At 40.3% G+C, this 21,050-nt stretch overlaps 1 protein-coding gene across 2 annotated transcripts in view; it reads right to left on the reverse strand.

Annotated features, from left to right (window-relative positions):
- The window catches only part of TRPC7 (transient receptor potential cation channel subfamily C member 7), a 64,026-nt gene extending 43,700 nt beyond the window's left edge, over positions 1-20,326 (reverse strand). The window contains exons 1-2 of one of the 2 annotated variants that reach the window (XM_053991097.1): positions 19,556-20,326; positions 1,016-1,198 (exon numbers count right to left, since the gene is read on the reverse strand). In XM_053991097.1, the coding sequence (XP_053847072.1) occupies positions 1,016-1,198; positions 19,556-20,308 (936 nt within the window). In that variant the 5' untranslated portion in view covers positions 20,309-20,326. The remainder of the gene's footprint in view (positions 1-1,015; positions 1,199-19,555) is intronic. The other variant, XM_053991098.1, reaches the window with a different exon arrangement.
- Positions 20,327-21,050: the final 724 nt, after the last annotated feature.

Raw genomic sequence — 21,050 nt, forward strand, 5'->3', positions numbered from 1 at the left:
ACAGAGAGGGTAAGAACTGGGGGGAATGTCCCTCTGGAACCAGGTAAGGCAGGGTGGAAGTGCTCAGAGCAGCACAGCGGCTCAAGCTCATGGTCTTGGTATCAAAAGGATGACACCAATTTTTAGAAGGATAAGTGAGCAAAGTAGCACAGGAGAATTCACACATTGAAAAGGCTCGAGGTTCTGACAAAGGTCCCTTGCAGCACAGAATGTTCTGTGATTCTGTGACTGATGATTCTCAGGTCATGGATCACTGGGCACTGTTCCATGATGAGGTACTATCTGTGTCTTCTAGATCAGTACATTTTCTGAAAAAGCACCAGAGGTTTGGCCTCCTGTTACCAAAGCAACAGTTTGAATAACTAAACTTGACCCAGCTTGTTGATCATCTGACTGAGAGCAAACTGAGGTGTTCAGCTTGGTTTTGGTGATGGAACAAAGCAGAGACACAACATCCTAGGAGAGAATATTTGGCTCCATACTATGTGCTTCTGCATGAAAGCATTTAATTTCAAATATGTTTTAAGATTCTCTTTAATTAATGGCTTTCATAACAGGAAAAGACCTTCTCCTGCCAGCAGAGCAGCGCAGTCAAGAGGCAAAATGAAGCAGGTGGTGGGTTTGGGAGGGGAACGAGAGAGCAGATGTTAGCTCGAAAATTTGGAATGCTCTTCGAGTCCCGTAGCAGGAGCCCAGTTTCCATCAAAGCATATTGTAGGAGCAATTAATTGGGACCACCCAGGCCTAGAATTTGCCAGAATAGCATTTTCCACTCACACAACACACTTCTGTAAGGCTGACTCGTTGATTCAAATACCTCTAGAAGAATTTATTTTTCACTTTGCAGATAAACTTCTCCATACTAAAGAATATGAGAAAATGCAAATCAAGCCACAAGGTGCTAAAATTCTAGATACAGTCCTGGTTCCACTGAAATCTGTCTTGTTTATTTTTCAGGTGGCAACAAGGAAGCATAATTAAATGTGAAGACGTTTTCCCCAAAAGAAGAGCTTACCTTTTTGACCTCGTATTTAATAGCAAGTTTAATCCTGCTCAAACTTGGCCGGTGGTGCTCAGGGCACAGATGGATGTTCACATCTCCATTCAGAATAGCCTCCACTTCTTCAGTGTCTCTGCACAGGTCCAGCACCCCCACAACAAAGTCCTTGCATTGCATAGATAACTTCCTGTAGTCATTCTGAGGGAAAACAGAAAAAAAGGTTGTGTGCTGGAAAGCTGGGCTGCAAACACCAAATGAAAAAAGGAAGAGAGAGCAATTGTGAGCAAGGTTACTTCTGCAAAACTGCTGCCTGGAAGAGTAAGAAAGCATTTGATTTACACAGCATGTTGATGGTTTTTCACAAAAGTACAGGAACTCCTCCAGACTTAATTAGCAATGTCTCTATCAGCAGCATAGTTTGCATGATAATAGAACAAGTTTTACAGAACAAGTAAATAATTTCTAGGGAAATTTTGATTTTAAGCAATCAGTTGATCTCTGCTCTCTGTGTGGTGTATCTTCAGGAATGTAAAAATATGGCCAAAAAAAGGTCCTGCTAACTGGTTAAAATATACAGCAAATTTTTCAGTTTAGATTCTTTCCTAGTAATTCTTTATTTCGTAACTTTCAAGAAGTTTCAGACTGGTACAACAAGCTGGGGCATCACACACAGATGTGTTCAAATGAATTATATAGTTGCAATACTAACTTCAGCCTCAAACCTTAGAATTTAGTTAAACATTCCTGAAAGAGCATCCAGATGAGCATTGTCACAACACCTCTCCAAGAAATGGAACTTCAGAAACTCAACATGATTTCCTGTGAAATAATTTCACTTTGAAAACTCAAATTACACTTGTGGGGAAAGAGATAACCTGTACCTGACTTGACAGAGGACTAGAAGAGCAAATTCCATGCCTTAAATTAAATTGTGATTGATTTTCACATGCTGACACTTAAAAAACAAGGGAAGTGTTGTAAATTAGAACACAATTAAGGCTACCATTAATATCATAACAAAATGGTGATATTAAAGGCTCCATGCAACAAATAGGAATAATAAGCATAAGACAAGCTCTAACTAACTTGAGAGGTCTTTTTAAATTAGGTTTGATGAGTTAATTAAATTCAGTACCTTATCTAATTAAGCCAGCAGCCAAAAGAAGATAGTTAAATGTGGCTTTGATGAAGTGATAAGGGTAACCTGGCTTTGTGCTTCTGTATTTTCTAAATTATCTATTCTATCATTTACACATAGCAACATATTAGCCTTCCTTGTTACACAAAGATCTCAAAGCACTGTACAAACATTCATTAATTAGTTAGAACAGCAATGTCTAGAACACTTAATTAGAGGTAGCTTAACTTCTTTGGTCAGTTTTCCCCCTTCAGAACAGAGATGATAATGAATTTTTAAAATCCATTGGTTTAATAGCTTTGTCATAGGTCTGAGGTTACTTCTACCATGAATGTGTTTGCATGTCCCAGCTTCGCTTTTCATGCATGGAAGAGCTGGGAAGAGCACAAAATAATTGAATAATCACAGAATAATAATCACAGGGAACCAGAAAGCCCCTCAGGGCTGCAAGTGGGGCATTCTGACAGGAAAGGGAAGAAGCCATTTCTGATCCTTGTTTGGGAGAAGGGGCTGAGGACAGCTGAGGAATAGCAGGGATTTTACTGCTGACACCTTCTGCAAGGTGAAGCTTGTATGTTTACATCCCCTTATGTATCAAAAAAGTTTAGATCTGAGTTCCTCTCTTAGACCTTGAGTGCTGTAATCAGAGCAGGTGTTCTAATTGTGTTGTTAACAGAGAGGGGCAAGAACTTCAAATCTTCATTAAGAGGAGACATGAGATTACAACAAGCAGATCTTTATCTGGGTGAATGCCCCATTGCAGAAGCTGGGGCACCAAGACTTCCATAATTGTGCCAAGTTAGAGCACTAAGATTTCAGATGTTCTTATGTCTCAGGCAGAAGATGATGGTCCACTTACATCTAAATCTAATGCCTGAGCATTTTGTGGAGATAGATAGGATTTGTGGAGTAAATGTTTTCAAATACAGGGTGAGGTAAGGTCTGAAATATAAATGAAAGACAGATTGTACTTTATGGCTTCAAAGCACTCCTCTCAAATCAATTCCATGCTTTAATCTTCCCCACACCAAGATGAATTTCAATAAATTGAACGCTTACCTCTTCACTGAGAGAATAGATGGCCAAACAAAAATATCAGCCTCAAAATAATTACAGAAATAATGAAGGACAGCAAATATAGATAGATTTGAGAACATGTGTAGGGTGGGAATGAAACGTCTTGCTGCCACAGGTAATGGAGATACTTAATTAGCCCAGCAGCTTAAAAAAAAAAACAAGGGTGAGAACTGTGCTGAGCTTTAATACCATTCTCTATGTACTGTTTGCAAAGTTCACAAGCTTATCTCTTAACCAGCACATTTTAGGTAATTCTCTTCACCACTTCCACATCATCTGAGTAACTAGTTTGTATTAGATTAGATTATTTTCCCTCTTCTCCTTTCTTTAAGGAAAGATGTTTAGTAGCAACTAGGAAAGTGCTTCCAAAGCATCTGCAAATGGCAGGTTCCCACCTGGAAAACTCTATCAAGACCACATTTCCAACCTTAATGTTTTTACTGGTTCTGTACATTTGTAGGAACTGTGGATGATTTCCTCATTCAAAGTTTTTTACTCTGATTTTTAAGTAAACACAAGCAGTCATACATCCTATCCAAGATACAGGCTGTAGAAAGAATAAAATAAAATAAAAATAAAATAAAAAAAAATAAAATAATAAAATGCCCTCCAGCAATTCTGCAGCCAGGCAGGCGGGCAGATTACATCTCTCAGAAGACTGCTCATCTGTTAAGACAAGTCTCAAAGATCACTGAACCTGCTGTGTCTTTTGATGATCCCTTTTACAAAATCATTTGTCATCTTTGTTCTGGCCTCCTTAGTGCTCACAGTCATCATAGAAAATCCTGATCACCCTGATGGCGAGAACAGCTCAACGACTCTCCTCATGTCAAGGTATTTCTCTCAAGCACACATTATTCTTTACTTAACAACTGAGATTAACAGAGGTCTGACAGCCAAACTTCTCTTGATCCTGGCTTGCAAAGCACAGCTCTGGTGACGCAAGCAGAAATTCTATACCTGCATCTAAAATCCTGAATTGTGAGTTCTGACGCTCAGGAAAAATCCCAAGGAAGCCAAGGAGATTGATTCACAAGCAGCATCCAAGCTCTATCGGTCTTCGTGCCAGCACTGTGTATTTCACACATTTGCCTGTATTTCACACATTTGGAAGTATGCAAGATGCTGCTTTCCCTGCAGGAAGGAGCGCTGGAACAGTGGATGGAAGGGCAGAGATTAGCAAGGGGTGGGAGGAAGAGGTGAAGAAGAACAAGGATGCATTTCCAGATACTTCCAGACACTGGCGAGCAGTTTAAGAACTTGGGGAAATGGCATGAAGCTGTGTCAGGAGAGGTTTAGGTGGGATATTAGAAAAATATTCTTCACCCAGAGGGTGATTGGGCACTGGAAAAGGCTCCCCAGGGCAGTGGTCACAGCACCAAATCTGAAATAGTTCAAGGAGCTGAACACTCTCAGGAACATGATGGGATTCTTGGGGTTGGACTTTGATGATCTGTGTGGGTCCCTTCAAACTGAGAGTATTCTGTGATTCTCTGTGATTCTTGTTACACCAAGGGTTTTGAAGATCATAGCCCTGACTCTGCCAGGTCACCGAGGGGCAGATGGCCACTGTGTCTTGGGGTGCCAAGGGACAGTCCCCACTTCACCACTGCCCTGCCAGCCAGGTTCAACCCCTAAACCAGCACTTCATGGCCCCACTGTCTAAATAAGTTTTGTGGAGAACCATCCTGGCTGCAAGCCTGGACAGGCAATGGGCGGCAAGCAGGGTCAGACTTGTACCACAACAAAAAACTCAGGGCTGGAGACACAAAATCCAGCTCAGGTCTCCTGGCAGGGCAGCAGAAACAGACACAGGCAATGACAATAACCCAAACCTTCCCAAGCTCCCCAGTTAGGTGCCATATTATGGAAGTCTGAGGATTAAAAGGCTCATAAACCAGATGGATTTTTACAGTAGTGAAAATTGCAGATCGTACATGAGAGACGCTGGGGCCTCATCCTGACAGGCTGAGTGCTATCAAGCCTCAGGGAAGAAGATGAAGGATACAGCCAAGTAGGCAAGAGAGCCAGTCTGCTTCAAATAACACATGGAAGAGAATATTATTTCCAATAGAGGCAGTGAGCAGAGCAGGATCAGGATAATGCCTGAGAATGTTACAATATCATTCTTTAAAAACTAGAATGTAATAAAAGGATTCCAAATTAGTAATTTCCTGCTTCTTCTAACACTGTTGTGCATGTGGAGTTAAAAATGTCTAATTTTGCTGTTTTGAAAAGGCTGATGGTACTTGTCATTCACTGCAATTTCTCTGAGTACCCTATTATTATCTGTTGATTATGTTCTAAATGAACTCTGTCATGTCTCCACATCTGTTCAAAACCAACCAGATTTTTTCAGAATATAACTGTTTCAGGTCAGAGGGATGGAGTTTGCATAAAAAAGTTAAGTGAAATGAGAAAATAGTAAGACCAGGAACCTACCTGGCATTTCTGGGTAGCATTAAATTTGCTGTGCAAATTAAAGCTCTAGGCACATTGCACAGAGTCTCTTTTTATGTTTCTTTGAGCTCTTGGCTCTTTGTATTTAATCTACATCACACATACACATATAACAAGGAGAGAAATATTGCATTGCTTAGATTAGCATTTTGAGAAGAGACAGCAGAAAAAAAATGGAGAGGTAATTCTGTAAATAAGAACAGAAAAATCCCCCAAGTAAAAATTATTGTAGAAAGATAACAAAGCTGAGAGAAAGGAGGGGGACAAAAGCAGAAATATTTCATGCAAGATTTGAAATGAAATTGTTAAATAAACCATTGTGTCAACTATTCAAAATGCTTATAAATATTTACCAATTAGATATCACATGAAATATGCACAAGCCTGTATAGAAAAGTTGTGGGACAGATTTCCTTCTGGGTACTTACAGTGTCTTTGCCTGGCCATAGGTTTGGGAGTGAAAAGAAGGCCTGTGGTAGGAAAGGTGGTGAGAGAAGGTGCTGAGGAAGGGCCCTGCACTGATCCTGACCATATAACTTTGTTATCCTCTGAAACGCACTGAGCACCCCTCCCAAAGAGCTTTGCCAGCTGCTGGCACTTTTGAATACAGTTGAGTGCATTCTTATTGTTTGCAGACTAAATGCCTATGTGCACAGTCTATGCCCAGGCTGTACAGTTAATTTTCCAGGAAGCACATCCAGTTGGTTTATGTTCTCTTGCTTCTTAAGTGGCAGCACATCAGAGAATTATTGGAGCTCTGGGTACATTGTGCTGTACCCATGGGCATGTCTCTGAATTTAGAGCCCAGCGCTCGTTTAAAACATTTCCCCACTCAGGTGCAGGTTGCTAAATGTTTCCAGAGGTAGGAACAGATGCCTTGGTTCATTTTCAAAATGATCCAAACCTTGACTTCTTAATCTCCAGCGTGCATAATATAATAAGCAATCTGTTCATATACAAGAGTTTGACATTTCACAAGTGTGACTCTGTTTCTTTCCAAGCAATTTGGACCCTTCGAAATGGAGCCAAGATAAACACGGCTGTGGTTTGTCCTCTGAGCAGTGCCAGGTTGCAGCATGGCAGAGCAGAGGGGCCTCCAGGCAAAGGGGGATTTTAGATTCTGTCAGGAGATACTATGAGAGATGTGGCCAATATAAGAGCCCAAGGACAAACCTGAGTGCTGTCTGGGTTGACATTATTCTTCTCCAAAGAAGCCCAGAAAACAACAACATCATTTGATTGAGGACCAAAGGTTTTCTGACTTCCAACAAGCCATGGAAATAATATCCCTTGCATCATTACAAGGATGTCAATGGCAGTTGCAGACTGATTTACAATAAGACAATTTTTTTAGTGTCTCTTTATTCTTTGTTTTCCAGCTGCAATTCATCTCTTCATATGCACTGCAGAAGCTCATCTCTAAGAGAGCATATCCCTCCACCAAGGGGATAGAGCAGTAAGGAATCAATTAAACCACATGGATTTCATCTTATACCTATTGACTGGTAGATACATCAAATCCTTCAACAAGCTCAACGAGATGATGGTAGTAATTCTAGTTGTGGAGTCGAAAATCCTATAAAATTTGTTACCATTATCTTGCAGCATCATTTGCAGGTCCAGGTATGTGTTTAATCTTCAGCAATAACATTCCAAGAACGCTGAAGTGTGAACAATCAAAAGCAGCAGAAAGGACAGGTTTGCACCTCCCTGTTTTGTTTCTACTCTTTTGTACTTTATCTCTTTTCTGCTCTAGCTCTTACAAACTCTACCAATAATACCTTCTGGGAAATTATTAATTTTTTGATAAATATAGCTTCTGTGGGACCAAAACTAATGAATAAATTTTGGAAGCCGTTTTTCCATCAATAAAAACATTAGAAAAGGAAAAATACTTTGCTTTGACTTCCCCTTGGAACAATTCCTTTAAAAGGTGTCTGGGTGGCTTTTTTTTGATCTAAAATTAATGGATGGATTATTTGGGGAAGCAAAGTCAGGAAAGAAAGTTAAGGACTGAGACTGAGCACAATTCCTGACTCTTCAACCAAAGTTTTAGATTCCCTAGCTTAAGAAATTTCAAAATCAGTCCACTCTCAGCCTTTTTTATTACTTCTATTGATTTTCTTTACTATCTGAAACTTAAAATAAGTTTTCTGTACACATTAACTTCCTCTACACTGAAATTAATGGATGATTTGACTTATCCAAAGTTCTCACCCTGAACAGAATGCAGTCTTTCTTTTCATACCTAATGAGTTGCCAGAAAAACACTTCCATCTCCTCTACTCCCTTCCCCCAAGGTCACCTTCAGCCTGACAGGTACCATTACTGAGCATCCCTGTGCAGGAACATCAGTGCTATTCAGCAGAGAGCTACCACCCCATCCCATATTCTCTGAAAATATTTAATTAACCTAGAACAGAAATGATATTGGTATACATTTTTTTTTTAATGAGAAAATTTAAAGGCTCAAGGTTGGCATAGCAGCTTTTCAACATAAGATGGCATTTGATGCTTCAGGTACTTCTCTTTCCTATCACCTCAGCTCGTTTTCAAACACACATCACAAATAAGCCACAGCTTTTGATTCCTCAACTAAGTAAAAGGTGGTTTTTTTTCTTGCAGATTTTCCCTAGCTCATTTAAATTTTTATGCTGAAACACCTGTTTTCAGAAGATAAACTATCAAGTCCCTGGATGTCTCATAAACAGGACAGAGGTATTAGTGAAATGTGGGGAATACAAATGTGGCCAAGGAGAGGGCCTGTCTCCAGTGTCCTGTCAACAGCTTCTCTTTAAATGCAAACTATGCATTTCAAAATAACACTGATGATTTTCTGGTTGAAAAAGAGTTTAGGATCTGTTCGCGCCAACAGTAAAATCAAGCTCTGCTTGATGATGCAGTGCATTGCTCCAAATCCCTCTGCATGCCATTCAGACACTTGTTCTCTCCTTTTGTGGGGATATGACACTGAGAATCACTGGTTACCTGGGAGAAAAGGCCATCCCCCACCTCACCACAGCCTCCTTTCAGGTCATTCTGCAGCTCTGATGTGAGAGATTTATCAAAGCACAAAGTTACCTCTGGGCCAACCTTCTCATTTCTCATGCCATCCATACTTTTTCTCTCTGACATTTCCCCATGTATATTACATTCCTGATCTCTTTGTTGCAAGCTTCACTAGGGAAGATTTCTATTTCCTATACAATTTGAGATGAAATACCTTCCTTGCACTAAAAGAATTAACTTCTTTTCCTCAATTGTATGGGTCTTTTCAGCTCAGCTGCTTGAAATCTCTTTGTTTCCTGAAAATCAGATGGGAAAAAAACAGCAGAAACGAATGGATTTAAATTCAAAGTAATTGTTTGCTCAAGATAGCTTCATTTATCCCTTACGCTGAGGTAAATCTGGCCCCATCAACTTGCTTAAGGAACACACTTATCTGTTCAAAGGTGCCATGAGTCCCTTCTCTCACAGGAATTTTGGCTACAAGCAGCACGTGTATATCAGGAAAAAGACTCCTCCTAAATCCATCCTGCAAGTGAATGTTGGCTTAACTGCGAGCCACGATGCAAGTGATATTAATAATCAAAATAACCTTATGTTTTCCAGGTCTCAAACAGCCAACTACCACAGATCTTAATGTCCAGCAAGGAGAGCATCTTATAGAACTGGTCACAAGCATCAGAGTGGATGAAATTGTGGTTCCCACAGCACATAAGCAGCAACCAAGCACTTTGGAAAAATGTGATCCCAGCTCCTGAGTCCTGGTACAGAGCACTCTTGACCATATGGAAATTGTCCTCTCTCTAAGAAGAGCAGACCTAGAAGTCATGCTGCAGAACTTTCTTGAGCAGAAATATTAATATAAAAACTGCATGATTATATCTCTTTGTTCTGAAATGAGTTCAGATCCTGGAGTTTGGACAGTGAGAATGAAATGGCACCCAATGGGCAATGATCTGTTTCCATGCTGCACTGGTGACGATTTCCCTGCAACAAATTATATTCCAGAAAATTGCCATTTTTGATCATGTAAATGCCAAAAAACATAGATACTACAGTACCTAGCACTATTTTAAAGCAATATGACATTGTTTGTATACCATTACTGTTTATCCACAATTCTCTGAATAGTCTGCCTGGACTCAGTGAGGATAAGTTCATCATAATTATCTACAATAACAACAATTAACAACATAATGAGGGATAAACTAAATCACTTCCCATCTGCATCCTATTTGATGTCAGACTTGAGATCCTCAGAATGTGTTACTTCGTTTACATTCATTAATATGATATTGATTCCCTGCAGTGCCTTGGATAAACGTACCTGACTCCATTCTCCCATCTGCTGATCTAACATCATTATTCTATTCGGAGCAATCATCCTCATTATTCTCATTTGTAGTTCCAGTAGATATCCCTTCCCAATGTGACTAATGAGCAACACTCTTTGGAAAGCAGTCATCTTGCCCATGATAAACCTCCTGGCTCCTAACTACTCCCAAAACCCAGTGCTGATACCAGCTGAATGGTTGGCCATTTGGTGGTACTAATGAAATGCAAAGCTTACCAGTGTTGGATTGGACTGATATCACAGTAGTGATCACAGCCTTTTCCGTCTGTTTTCCTCAACAAGATTTGGATTTTGGCCTTCTGAAAAATATTTTCATCTTTGGTGTTCTAAGGTGGACCTCTCTTGGTACCACTCATTGCTGAGGGGAGGAAGAAGGGGAATTGTGTTGCTGTGTCATTTTATATCAGTAAGTGTGCAGAGAAAATTCTCTTAGATGAGTGGTGAGTGTGTAAGGGCAAGCTCAAAGTCAGATGAGCTCTGAGCTCCCTGCAGAGGACCCAGTGACTGGGATGGAAAGGCCCAATAACTATTTCCTTTCCAAGAGCCAGCTCAGGGCAGCAGGAACCCTCCTCACTGCACTGCCATTGACAGCATGCACCAGTTTGAGCACCAGGGCTCATTTTGTCTTCCACGCTCAGTGGGCAAGAAAGGAAAGCACTCTGTCACTGTTAACTAAACACAGGCAAGTGGCCAAATCAGTGTCCCTGCTGATCAGAGCTCCCAAGCAGCTGGCAGCAGAGCTGGCAGGGAATGCGGGATGCTCCGCTCCGAGCGGCTGCGAGGGCTCTGGCCCAGCACCACGGAAAGGCCCCGGTGCTGGGACAGGGCAGCCAGGGAACAGGAGGAGGTGGCACAGAGGGGTTTGTCTCACATTTATTGCTTAGAGACTGGAGAGACAAAGGTTCATTCCGTGGGAGAATCCAGATCTTTGGGAGAGATTGTGCTAGGGATCAATCCCACCTACTGATACGCCAGCCGATCACGCCTTGCTGTGATGTATCCAAGATGTGAGATGTTATTCCTTATTTGTTTAAAGAGAGGAATCCATGAGTAGGGGGCAGCCTTGGTGACCTGCTGGTCACCCCACTGCTTCACTGCACATCATTCTTTCCAAGAGTGAGCTTCAACAAATCTGTAGATGATGGTCAAATGGGTGATGATTTTGCCAGCTACTGAGTTTTTCTCCCATGTTAAAGCTGCTATAAAGATCAAAATGTGACAATAATAAGATTGTGGTAAGCTGAACTTTTTATATTTAAATTTTGAAAGTATTTCTAAACTATCTTTATATGGATTTTCCAGCTCCTCAGAAATGGGCTCTTGATGGAGGATGGGTTGCTTATTTGTAAGGAAACACTTAAATCCCAGGAGGAAAATTACCTTAAAGCAATTTTAACTGGTCCCAGATTTTACATTTATTTCTCTACCTGGCTAAAGCATCACAGTGATTGGCTTAAAAGCTTTATATGTGAAAATGCTTCTGAATTGCTTGGCAGTGGTGAGGCAACTGCTGTGCTACTTCCTTACGTGATACTTTTCTATTGCTCTCTGCTTCCCAGATGTTTCCTCCCATTAATGATTATAAGAGGATTCCATGTTATTTTATATCTTTATGATCATGTCTGTTGCTCACCTAAACTAAAATCCTGCTCCAGGGATGTGTTCAATCAAGCTGGAAGCAGTAAGATGTAAGTGCTGCAGTTGCAGTGTTGCTCATCCTTAACTGAGTAGGACTAAAAATGACTGCCCAGGGAGCTGTAAAGGGTAATAAACATTGCACTGATGGTGTGCACATTGGCATTGCCAAAAATCTCTCTTGCAGTAGCACCACAGGAAACAAAAGTATCCCAGCTATACTGTCTGGGAGAATCAGATATTTCCAGGGTTGCATCTGTCTTGCCATCCTCAAGTGTTGAAAGTTTCCTTCAAGTTTTGGAGATTTTTTTAGGGGAGAAAAACCCTTAAGGCATTACTTCAAATATTCTGTTTTCTTACACTGATGCATTGTCTATGTTTTGATATGTAGAAAGACTCTTTTTTTCCCCTTTCACTCTTTCAAAAGAAAGAATGGGCTGGTTCCCCAGGAAAGCGAAAAAACATTTTCCTGCATGTAAAGTATTTTGATAACTTTAAAGAGGTTTTCTTTTAGCTGGGAGATTTTAACAACAATGTCACTCCTAAGGTAGGTGAAATAACCTTGTGGGCAGTGGACATTATCCAATTTTATGTGAGTGCTCAGTGGCTTGTGCTGCCAACAGAGTTACAACTTGCATGAAAAATGGTCTTGATTTTCCCAGGTACAGGTCTGGGTTGTAGATGATTGAGTTACACCCTTCACTGTGAATCACCTACTACTCTGCTTGACTATGAGCAGACACAGACAGATGCTAACACACCTTCACTCACAGAAATACAAATCTGGATTTCTCAAGACAGCTCCAGACATCACAGCTTTGGCGATGGTCCTACACCCCTCTGAAAAGCTTTGAAGATTTTCTTCTCACACAACATTTTAAAACCATTTTTTTTGGGCAATACGCCAGGCAGAAAATTATTTAATCACAGAACCTAAAACAAGCACTTACCAAAACAACTCTCAAAATATAAAGGATGATTCTTAGTTTATAAATATGTAGAGAGCAACATAAGAGTCACAGATTTGGTGGGTTTTAAGGGCAGAAAAACTATACATATCCTTTTTACACAGTCTCTGCTATATATCCTTAGAAAAATGTAACCACGATTAATTAATTTAGCTATCAAGACAACGTTGGTGAACAGCTATTATTAGTGAATTTGTCTCTGAAAAAGAACAGCACAGAGAATGAGTTCCTTCTGCACAGAGTGAGTCCCACTCAGTGAGCCAAAAACTGATTTCACTAGAAGGCTTAAATATATTCTCCTTCTTCCAGGCTATTTCCATTATCACTTTTAATTTCCTCTCTTATTTTAATACCTAATTTGTTCCAACAAGAACTTAAACTTGCAACAATAGGAAATTTGTTTTCCTGCTTTACTGGGACTTGATTCTTTCCTGTACTACGAGTTGGTTAATTAATTGGTTGTACCTGTTTATGCATTTGCTTTGCACATGTGAAAATTAAAATAAAAAAATCATAGCTTCTAAATGTGCGTGTTTTCATGGCAATGGCGAAAATTGGCTTATGGAGGGGGGGGTGGAAAGGATCAGTTCTTTTCAAAAGTTAAAAACCACCAAACCACATCCCCAACTCCAGGGAAGTGCAGTCAGGAAAAAAAAAAAAACAAAACTCTAAGAAAAATAAAATGCTAAGAAAAAAAATAATATTCTCACTAAAGACTGACCTGGAAAATTAATTTTAAAAAAATAAATTGGAAGTAATGATGTTCATATACTCATTTGTACTGGTGATGCTTAATTTTCAAAGCAGGCACGAGATAAGATTGAGAGCTGTGCAAGAGAAATAACAACAGTAGTAAAAGGCAATGAATACGTTCTGCCTATCAGACCAAATTTCTGAAGTTCCCTTCTGCCTTCTCTTCTTAAAACCTAGCAAAGTGAAACATGAGGAAAAAAGAAGAAAGCTGCTTAAGTAAAAAATTCATCTCTTTAAAATATGCAACTCATGTCTGGAAGAAAAATAAAGAAACGAACAGAATGTCTGAAAATTTAAATGAGAACTTAAACAAATGACATATAAACACACTAAAGCCTTTAAGAGCTGCTTGCTGAAATAATAAATATGAGACATAAAAAGTATTCCCAAACATAACAGAAGCAAGATGTCTGCCAGAGAATATATTGAGGGCAGAGATTAAGAAAAGATGAAAAGATCACTCAAGGAAGAATGGGTCAGAGCGGAAATACGAAGTGATGGATTTACAAGAATGTTCATGAGGCTAATTAGGGAGGTTCCCACGCCAGTTTCTGGTTTCAATGGGAGATGAGCTGCAGGCAGCAGCTCCCATCAGTCAGTCCTGAGAGCAAACAAACCCCAGAGTCTGTTCAGCCTGGGTAGGAAGCAGAGTGCATAAGTGCAGCCTTGCTGGTTTACAGTCTGAGGGTGTCCAAGTATTTTTCTCTTTCCAAGTTCACTGCTATCCTCCATTCTCTCAAAGTATTTCCCTCTCCTACTATTTCACTTGTTAATGTTTTATGCCATTTTCCATATTTTTTATCACTCATTTCAAAAGACCAAGAGTCTAATAATGATTTTTTTAACTCCCTGCAGCATGAAGCCAGAAATACTGAGAAAATGGACTACGTAATTTCTCTTAAAAAGTTTATGTTAAGCATATCATGTGAAGTAAACAATTTATAGTTAGGTAGAATAAAAGCTGGAGCTGACTTACTGAGGCAAGAGGAATGCCAGACCATCCTAACAAGTCATAGAGTCTCAAGGGCTGTTTTGTTACTCTTTCAACATCATGAGAATGGAGGGATTTGAGCCTCAGCAGCTTTGCATCACTGCAGCCCCAATAGAACCAGAGGCAGTTCCAGCAGCCTCATCCCTGCAGGCATCCACACACTTGACTTGCTGCCCCACCAGCCTCCCATCCCACAGCCACTCACAATCCCTCAGCCAGCTGAGCCTGGACCTGATGCTCACCTGCCCATGAGAGCAGGCTCACTGCCAGGACCTGCTTTTGGATCCCAAAAGCTTTTAGAGGAAGTGTTTTAGAGGAAAAGAGAGAGTAAGAAACATGTAAGTGAGAAACAAAACATGTTTTGCTGTAGTAATTGCACTGACAATGTTGGTGGGAGCAGTAAACAAAGACCACACACCATATGTCTTCCAGGTGGTGATTTTGATCTTGCTTTTAGTAACATTTTAGTCAAGAGGAGCTGAGATCTGATTTACTGCTTATGGTTGGTGAGATCTTTTCTAAGCCTCCTTTGCAAGTCTCTAATTTGATTTGTCTGGATTGCTAAATGGAATGATTTGCCTGATTTGCTTCATCACAAGGATGCTTCCTGACACACACGAGCATGTGGTCTAACTTGAGAGCATGCAAGGCTGCAAAACAGTCCTGGCTCTGCAGTGGGATCTCACTAGAAAAAGGAGCACACAGTCACTGCTTTAGGAAAAGTAAACAGAACTATTATTCTGGGTTTCACTCAGTTTCCACACTGTGGACAGTAATATTAAGCTGATGCTGCTGTTAAAGACAGCTGCAAAGGCATTTCCTGCAGGCTGTTTGCTAGAAATTCAATCTCCTAAGGCTTTTGATAGACATATAAAAACGATTCTGTTGACACTGCTTTTAATATTCCAGTCTTGGAAATGAGTCACCTGGCTGTGAACAGCTGGTGACTGTGAAGACATCTGCATATGCTTTCACACCAAGCTGCCACGAGGGAGATGGATTTCTCTGGACCAAAGAGGAGAGCAATTCTCATCAGCCTGGCTCAGGGGTGATGACTGGTTCAGATGGACAAATCCTGGCCATGTTATTCATACTGCAAGTGGCATCAGACTTATTTATATGAGCAAAACAAACAGGATCCTCTGGAAGATGGCAGAAGGATTATTTGCTTTATGACTAAGGTCCAAGATCCACAAGCTTTTAAAGAAATTGGAATGTACAGAGATGGGGTTTTTGAGCAAAAAAGGGAGAATGAGAGGGGAGAATTCTTCCTGTGTGGACTAGAGGGATCCTAGCTCTGCTAGACTGACAATAAATGCTTTCTCCCTCAAAACTTCACATAGTAATCATTAGCCTAATGTCTGTTTTCCACTCTTCATGGAAAACTACAAAGCGCATTAACTTTGTCCTATATTTGTATTAACGGTACTTTTGATTTTTAAATTGATGTTTCCTCAGTTTCCTACTCAGTTTTCCCTACACTCTACAGAAGCACGGCCACTTGGAGCCTTTCAATCCACATGGGATCCTCTCTTTCTCTGTGTTTCCAAGGGTGATACAGAAAAAGGGACCCATCCACTGGACTAAATGAGGCCCCCAATCTGTACTGCCTTTGCTCCAGTGGATGGTGGTTTGGTTTTTTAAAACACAAAATTAAAACTAGAAAAAGAGAGAAAGTCATGAACTGGTTCTTAATTTTGAGCTTTCAAGTGGGATATACAAAAATGACAAAGCACTCAATTAAGGTTACTTTTTTTCTAACTTGGGCTGCCTCCACTACAGGAGAATATCATTGTATAAAGACCTGCAAACATACACAGGGATTCTGATGTTTGTTTCTCTCTCTTCTGAAATCCATCTCTTGGGGGTTTCCCACCCCCCCCCCCCCCCCCCCCCCATTTCTACATGTATTTTCATAGAAATAACTGGTTCCATATTTTCCATTTTACTTTGGGGAAGGGGCCTTATTTATTTCTAGACTAATGGACTACATATTTCATAGCCTTTTTTTTTCTACAATTAATAAGAAAACTTCTTTCTTGGCAACATTTTGCAAAGCTGTTTTGTCAGCTTTGCAGCACATTACTGAATCTTAGCAATTTAGGGTGATAAAAATCTATTCAGCTTCTGCCACAGTAAAAAAACCGAAAGAATGGATAAATTGGCCTACCACAGGTAACACAAGCTTTCTTCTTTAAAGTGGTCCATGTGTCTGTTTTGTTTCACATTTCTCTGCACAAAGAGGCAATTTGCTTAAAAAATTTCATGTTCTCTAAAAAAAATAGCACATGTATTGGCTTCTCATTTTGACGTGCTGAAAGGTGCTTTTGCGTAAGAGATTTGGGGCAGCAAGCAGCAGGCGAGAGGCACTGCATTTATATTTTAATTAGCTCATGCTAGCAGTTTCTTCAGAGGTTACTAAATTACTATTTGTCCACCTACATTATTAAAATTTTGTGTCTTTCCGTTTCAAGGACTCTTTGTACCTCCTGAAAACTGCATTTCTGCAATTGCACATAATTTTTAAATAATGTTCTTAAATAATCCCAAGTGATCATTTTATAAATCTGTTGAGTGCCAATTTTAATTATAGAACTTTAGGAATCAAATATATTAAGATTCTGGGAAAATTCTATTTTAGTCACCAAAAAAGCTCTCTAGAACTTGTCTAATTTCATAAGTTTTCTTATTTTGTGGGCTTCTAAATACATTTTCAGCAATTGTGTTCTTTCCTGAAAATAAATCCTTAAATTGTCATGTTCTGTGAAAGAACCCCCACTGTTTTATTAATACCCTATTTCACATCACACTGATTATGTTAATAAGAATAAATATTTTTACATAAATACATACCTCTGGGTTTTTTTTTTTTGCTACAGTGAGAATATATTAGAATCTTGAGAAATTTCTTATTTCTGGAAGAATTAATATACTAAATGAATGTGAAATCTTTGAAGCAAACTAATGCTATGGGTAGGTACTTCACTAACATATATGGAGGTGTGCTGCACAGACCCTTCCAGTAAGACAATGAACTTGGAAAACCTGGAAACGCAGTTATTTGGCACATAGTTTCTGATGTTTTGGGGTTTTTCCTGGTATTGATTTATTCCCATCCATTTGCCAGTGCAGAGCTATAACCTCCGTGAAGCTTTTCAATACTGGATTGTCGGTTTGCTCCTGGAGGATTCGTGCACCTGCCAGTGCCAGTACAGACCCTGCTGGCAGCTCCAGGAACAAAAGGAAGGATTCTGGTAGAAATATATTTACTTTTCTGCAGCAAGACACTTATCAGGACTGACAGGCATGCAATGCTTGAGGCTGCTAATGCTCCTCTCAATATACAGTTGTCTGTGAAAAGAAGCTGGAGCATTAATGAGATATTATTGTTGTTAAGTGTGGGCATGAGCCTCCAGTGCTTTCACACTGGAGCAGCCCTCACTCAAGCAATCAGATTCACTGAGCCCAAGGAGGTTGTTTCAGTCAGACTGCATCCAAATAAAACTTCCCCTTCAAATTATTGTGTCCTTGCATTCTGATGCACATGGGCAAAAAGAGTTTGCAAAATTTTACCCTGATTTTATTGGCAAAAAGATCTTAGTGGTTTGGGAATTTTTTCCTGTTAGAGTTACTAAAGGGTTGCGAAATGCGAGAATATGTTTTCTTCTTACTTTTAAATTGGAGAGCAGAGATTCATAGGACCATTAAGGTTGGAAAAGCCCCATAAGATCCAGCTTTAAACCCAGCACTGCCAAGGTCAGCACTAAACCATGTCCCCAAGTGACACATCTACACAGCTCTTAAATCCCTTTAGGGATGGTGACACAGCCACTTCTCTGGGAAACCTCTTCCAGGGCTTGACCCCCTTCTCTGTGAAGAGATTTTTCTTAACATCCAGCCTAAACCTCCCTTGACACACCTTGAGACTGTTTCTCTTGTTGCTTGTTATCTGGGAGAAAAGACCAACCCCCACCTGGCTACAACCCCCCTCAGGGAGCTGCAGAGACTGAGAAGGTGCCCCCCGAGGCTCCTTTTCTCCAGGCTCAGCCCCTCCACCTCCCTCAGCTGCTTCTCATCAGACTTTTGTTCCAGACCCTTCCCCAGCTCTGTTGCCTTTCTCTGGACCTGCTCTAGAACCCCAAAGTCTTTCTTGGAATGAGGGGCTCAAAACCTGGGATTCAGGGTGGCCCTACCAGTGCCTGGTGCAGGGGGGGGTGATCTCCTCCCCAGACCTCTGTACTATAGAGCTACAAATCCTGAAACAGATGCTTTAACACATGAATAGTTTTCTTAATTAGAAAAAATGGATTCCTGGTGAGCATCCTGCCTCAGTGTACTCACAACGTGGACTTTATTACCCCAGAGTCACTGATCCTGATTGTAGCTGCACAATAGCCATAAGTCAGAAAAAAGTCTAATGTTGATGGCTGAGCCACTGAAAATGAGGGGTTTAATGACTAATTTATATTAGAAAGGGAGAGACAATGCTCTTTATATCATGTAAATGACATACAGAAATACTGCAAATGGCACTGGACATTTACAAACTCATTATGATAATGGAAATCTCAAATAACTTGTAAGAGAGTTCCACAGGCTCTACTCTTATGTTTGGCATGATGATAAACTTCATAGCTATTTATTGATTGTTTCTCTTTTCCTTTTTCATGCAATTCATCATGTATAGATGCAGCACCAAACCATTAAGATGTAATACAGTTTAAATTCTTTTACAGAGAACCAAAACTTCTTGATTTATACCTTTTATCATTGTAGCAGAACTAGATGTACTGGATTGTTAAAACAGTCTCTAGAACCCTGCCTCTAAAATAGATTGCTCAATTAAAAGACTTACCTTTCTTAAAAAAACGAGTCTCCATTTTTTGAATAATCTAATTTTTATTCCTGCTGCAAACTAGAGATTCTAAGCAAAATCACAGTGTGCAACACAGAAACTTAAGCTTCTGCTGTAATATGCAATGTTCAGTTCCAAGCATTTATTAACTGGAGAATGACAGTGATCTGAATCTATGCATAGCTAACACATCTGGCAATCTCTGCCAGTTTCACTCCCCCACCTCTCAAGCAGCAGCCCAAAATTTGATCAAACACGTAAACTACTCAATAGCCTGAACACTCTCAGCCCAAGGAAAAAGGCACAGTGGTGAGTTACCTTAAATTCAGTTTCAATGTTGGCTAGCCTGGCCAGTTCATTGCTAAGCTCTAGAGCAGTAAGGACAGGGTCTTCACTGGACAGAGACAAATAAGCAGCACTGGCTAATCCTTTGTAGGCATTCATTCTTGAGCGAGAGTGACTAAAGGAGTCTTTCCTCTGCTTTTCCATACATTCATTGCACTTGCAAAAATAGTCATGTGGCCTTTCAATCCGTGCACCTTTTAGAAGTAAGATGTGAACAATTTCATACTCCTGGCAGTGGGCAGCAAGTATGATGGGGGTAATGTCATGGGAGAACCGAGTTCCATCTTCATCGTACGCATAAAAGTCATCATCCCTCAGTTCCTGCTCGAGAGGGCTGAGTGTGAGGCGCTGTCCCTGTGCGAAGGCCGGGTGGTTCAATATTGCTTCCACGATGCGCACGTACCCTTTACTGATGGCTAACAGAAGTGCATCCCCGACTCGGGCGAGATTCTCCTTCTTGAGGAGCAGCTCTGTCACTTCCAGGTGCTCATTCCCTACGGCCAGCTGGAGGGCGTTTTGTCCCATGTAATCAACACAATTGAAGTTCAAGGTTTTGGATTCCTCCAGCATTTTTCGCACAACAGGAATGTTGCCATATTCTGCAGAATCGAGAAAATGCTCCTCCTCTGCAGTGAGGCTGGTGCCTTTCTCGTTGAACATGTAGGCAGGGCCCCGGATGGCCTGGCGCCGGCCCTTCTCCCGAAGGGTCGCGTGCCTCCGATGCATGTCTTTAGAATTGCTGTGTCTCAACCTGCAGAAAACCAGAAAGGAACGTTGGTTATATCCTAGCAGAGTCATCATTTCACAGAATCTGAAGTAAGGTTGGAAATGTGTCATTATGACCAGATCTGGCTAGCTTTTTATGGCCTGAGCCAGTTACTTAAAATCATTTAGGACACACGTGGAATAAAGATTAGCTTCTCTAACAACAACAAAAGACAAGCTCTCCTGTGATTTGTTCACCCTTCCTGATTGCAACAAGGATGCTCAGCACATCCTTAATTTGATAAATAAGAAAAGAAATGTGCATGTATATAATTTTCCATTTGTATTGTTTAGAACTTCCTTACATCGTATTTAGGATTAATATACACAAGACAATATTTCTCTGAACTACTCTTCTTGAAGTGCCCTACTCTTCTTGAATGCCCTCTCCTTGAGGGCATGAGCCCTAAAGAAAGTTAGCAGGACTCTCCCTTGTCAATAGACCTTTGATCTGGCCAATAAACTATGTTCCATGAAGTTTGTATGTTTCTAATTTTAAACACATGGTAACAAGGATAATTATATTGCATATTCTGCTAAGATTCAGCTGGTACAAGCAAACCACCTATTCATTCCCTGCTTTTTTTCAAGGTACATAATACCATTTTTCTGTTTCCTGATCTAGAGAGTTTAATAATGAACTGTCTAATTTCTTACTGAAATACAACTGGTCACTACTTCAAATACAAGTATCCAAATCCAG

The sequence above is a fragment of the Vidua macroura genome, chromosome 15, assembly GCF_024509145.1.
Source record: "Vidua macroura isolate BioBank_ID:100142 chromosome 15, ASM2450914v1, whole genome shotgun sequence".
NCBI classification, from domain to species: Eukaryota; Metazoa; Chordata; class Aves; order Passeriformes; family Viduidae; genus Vidua; species Vidua macroura.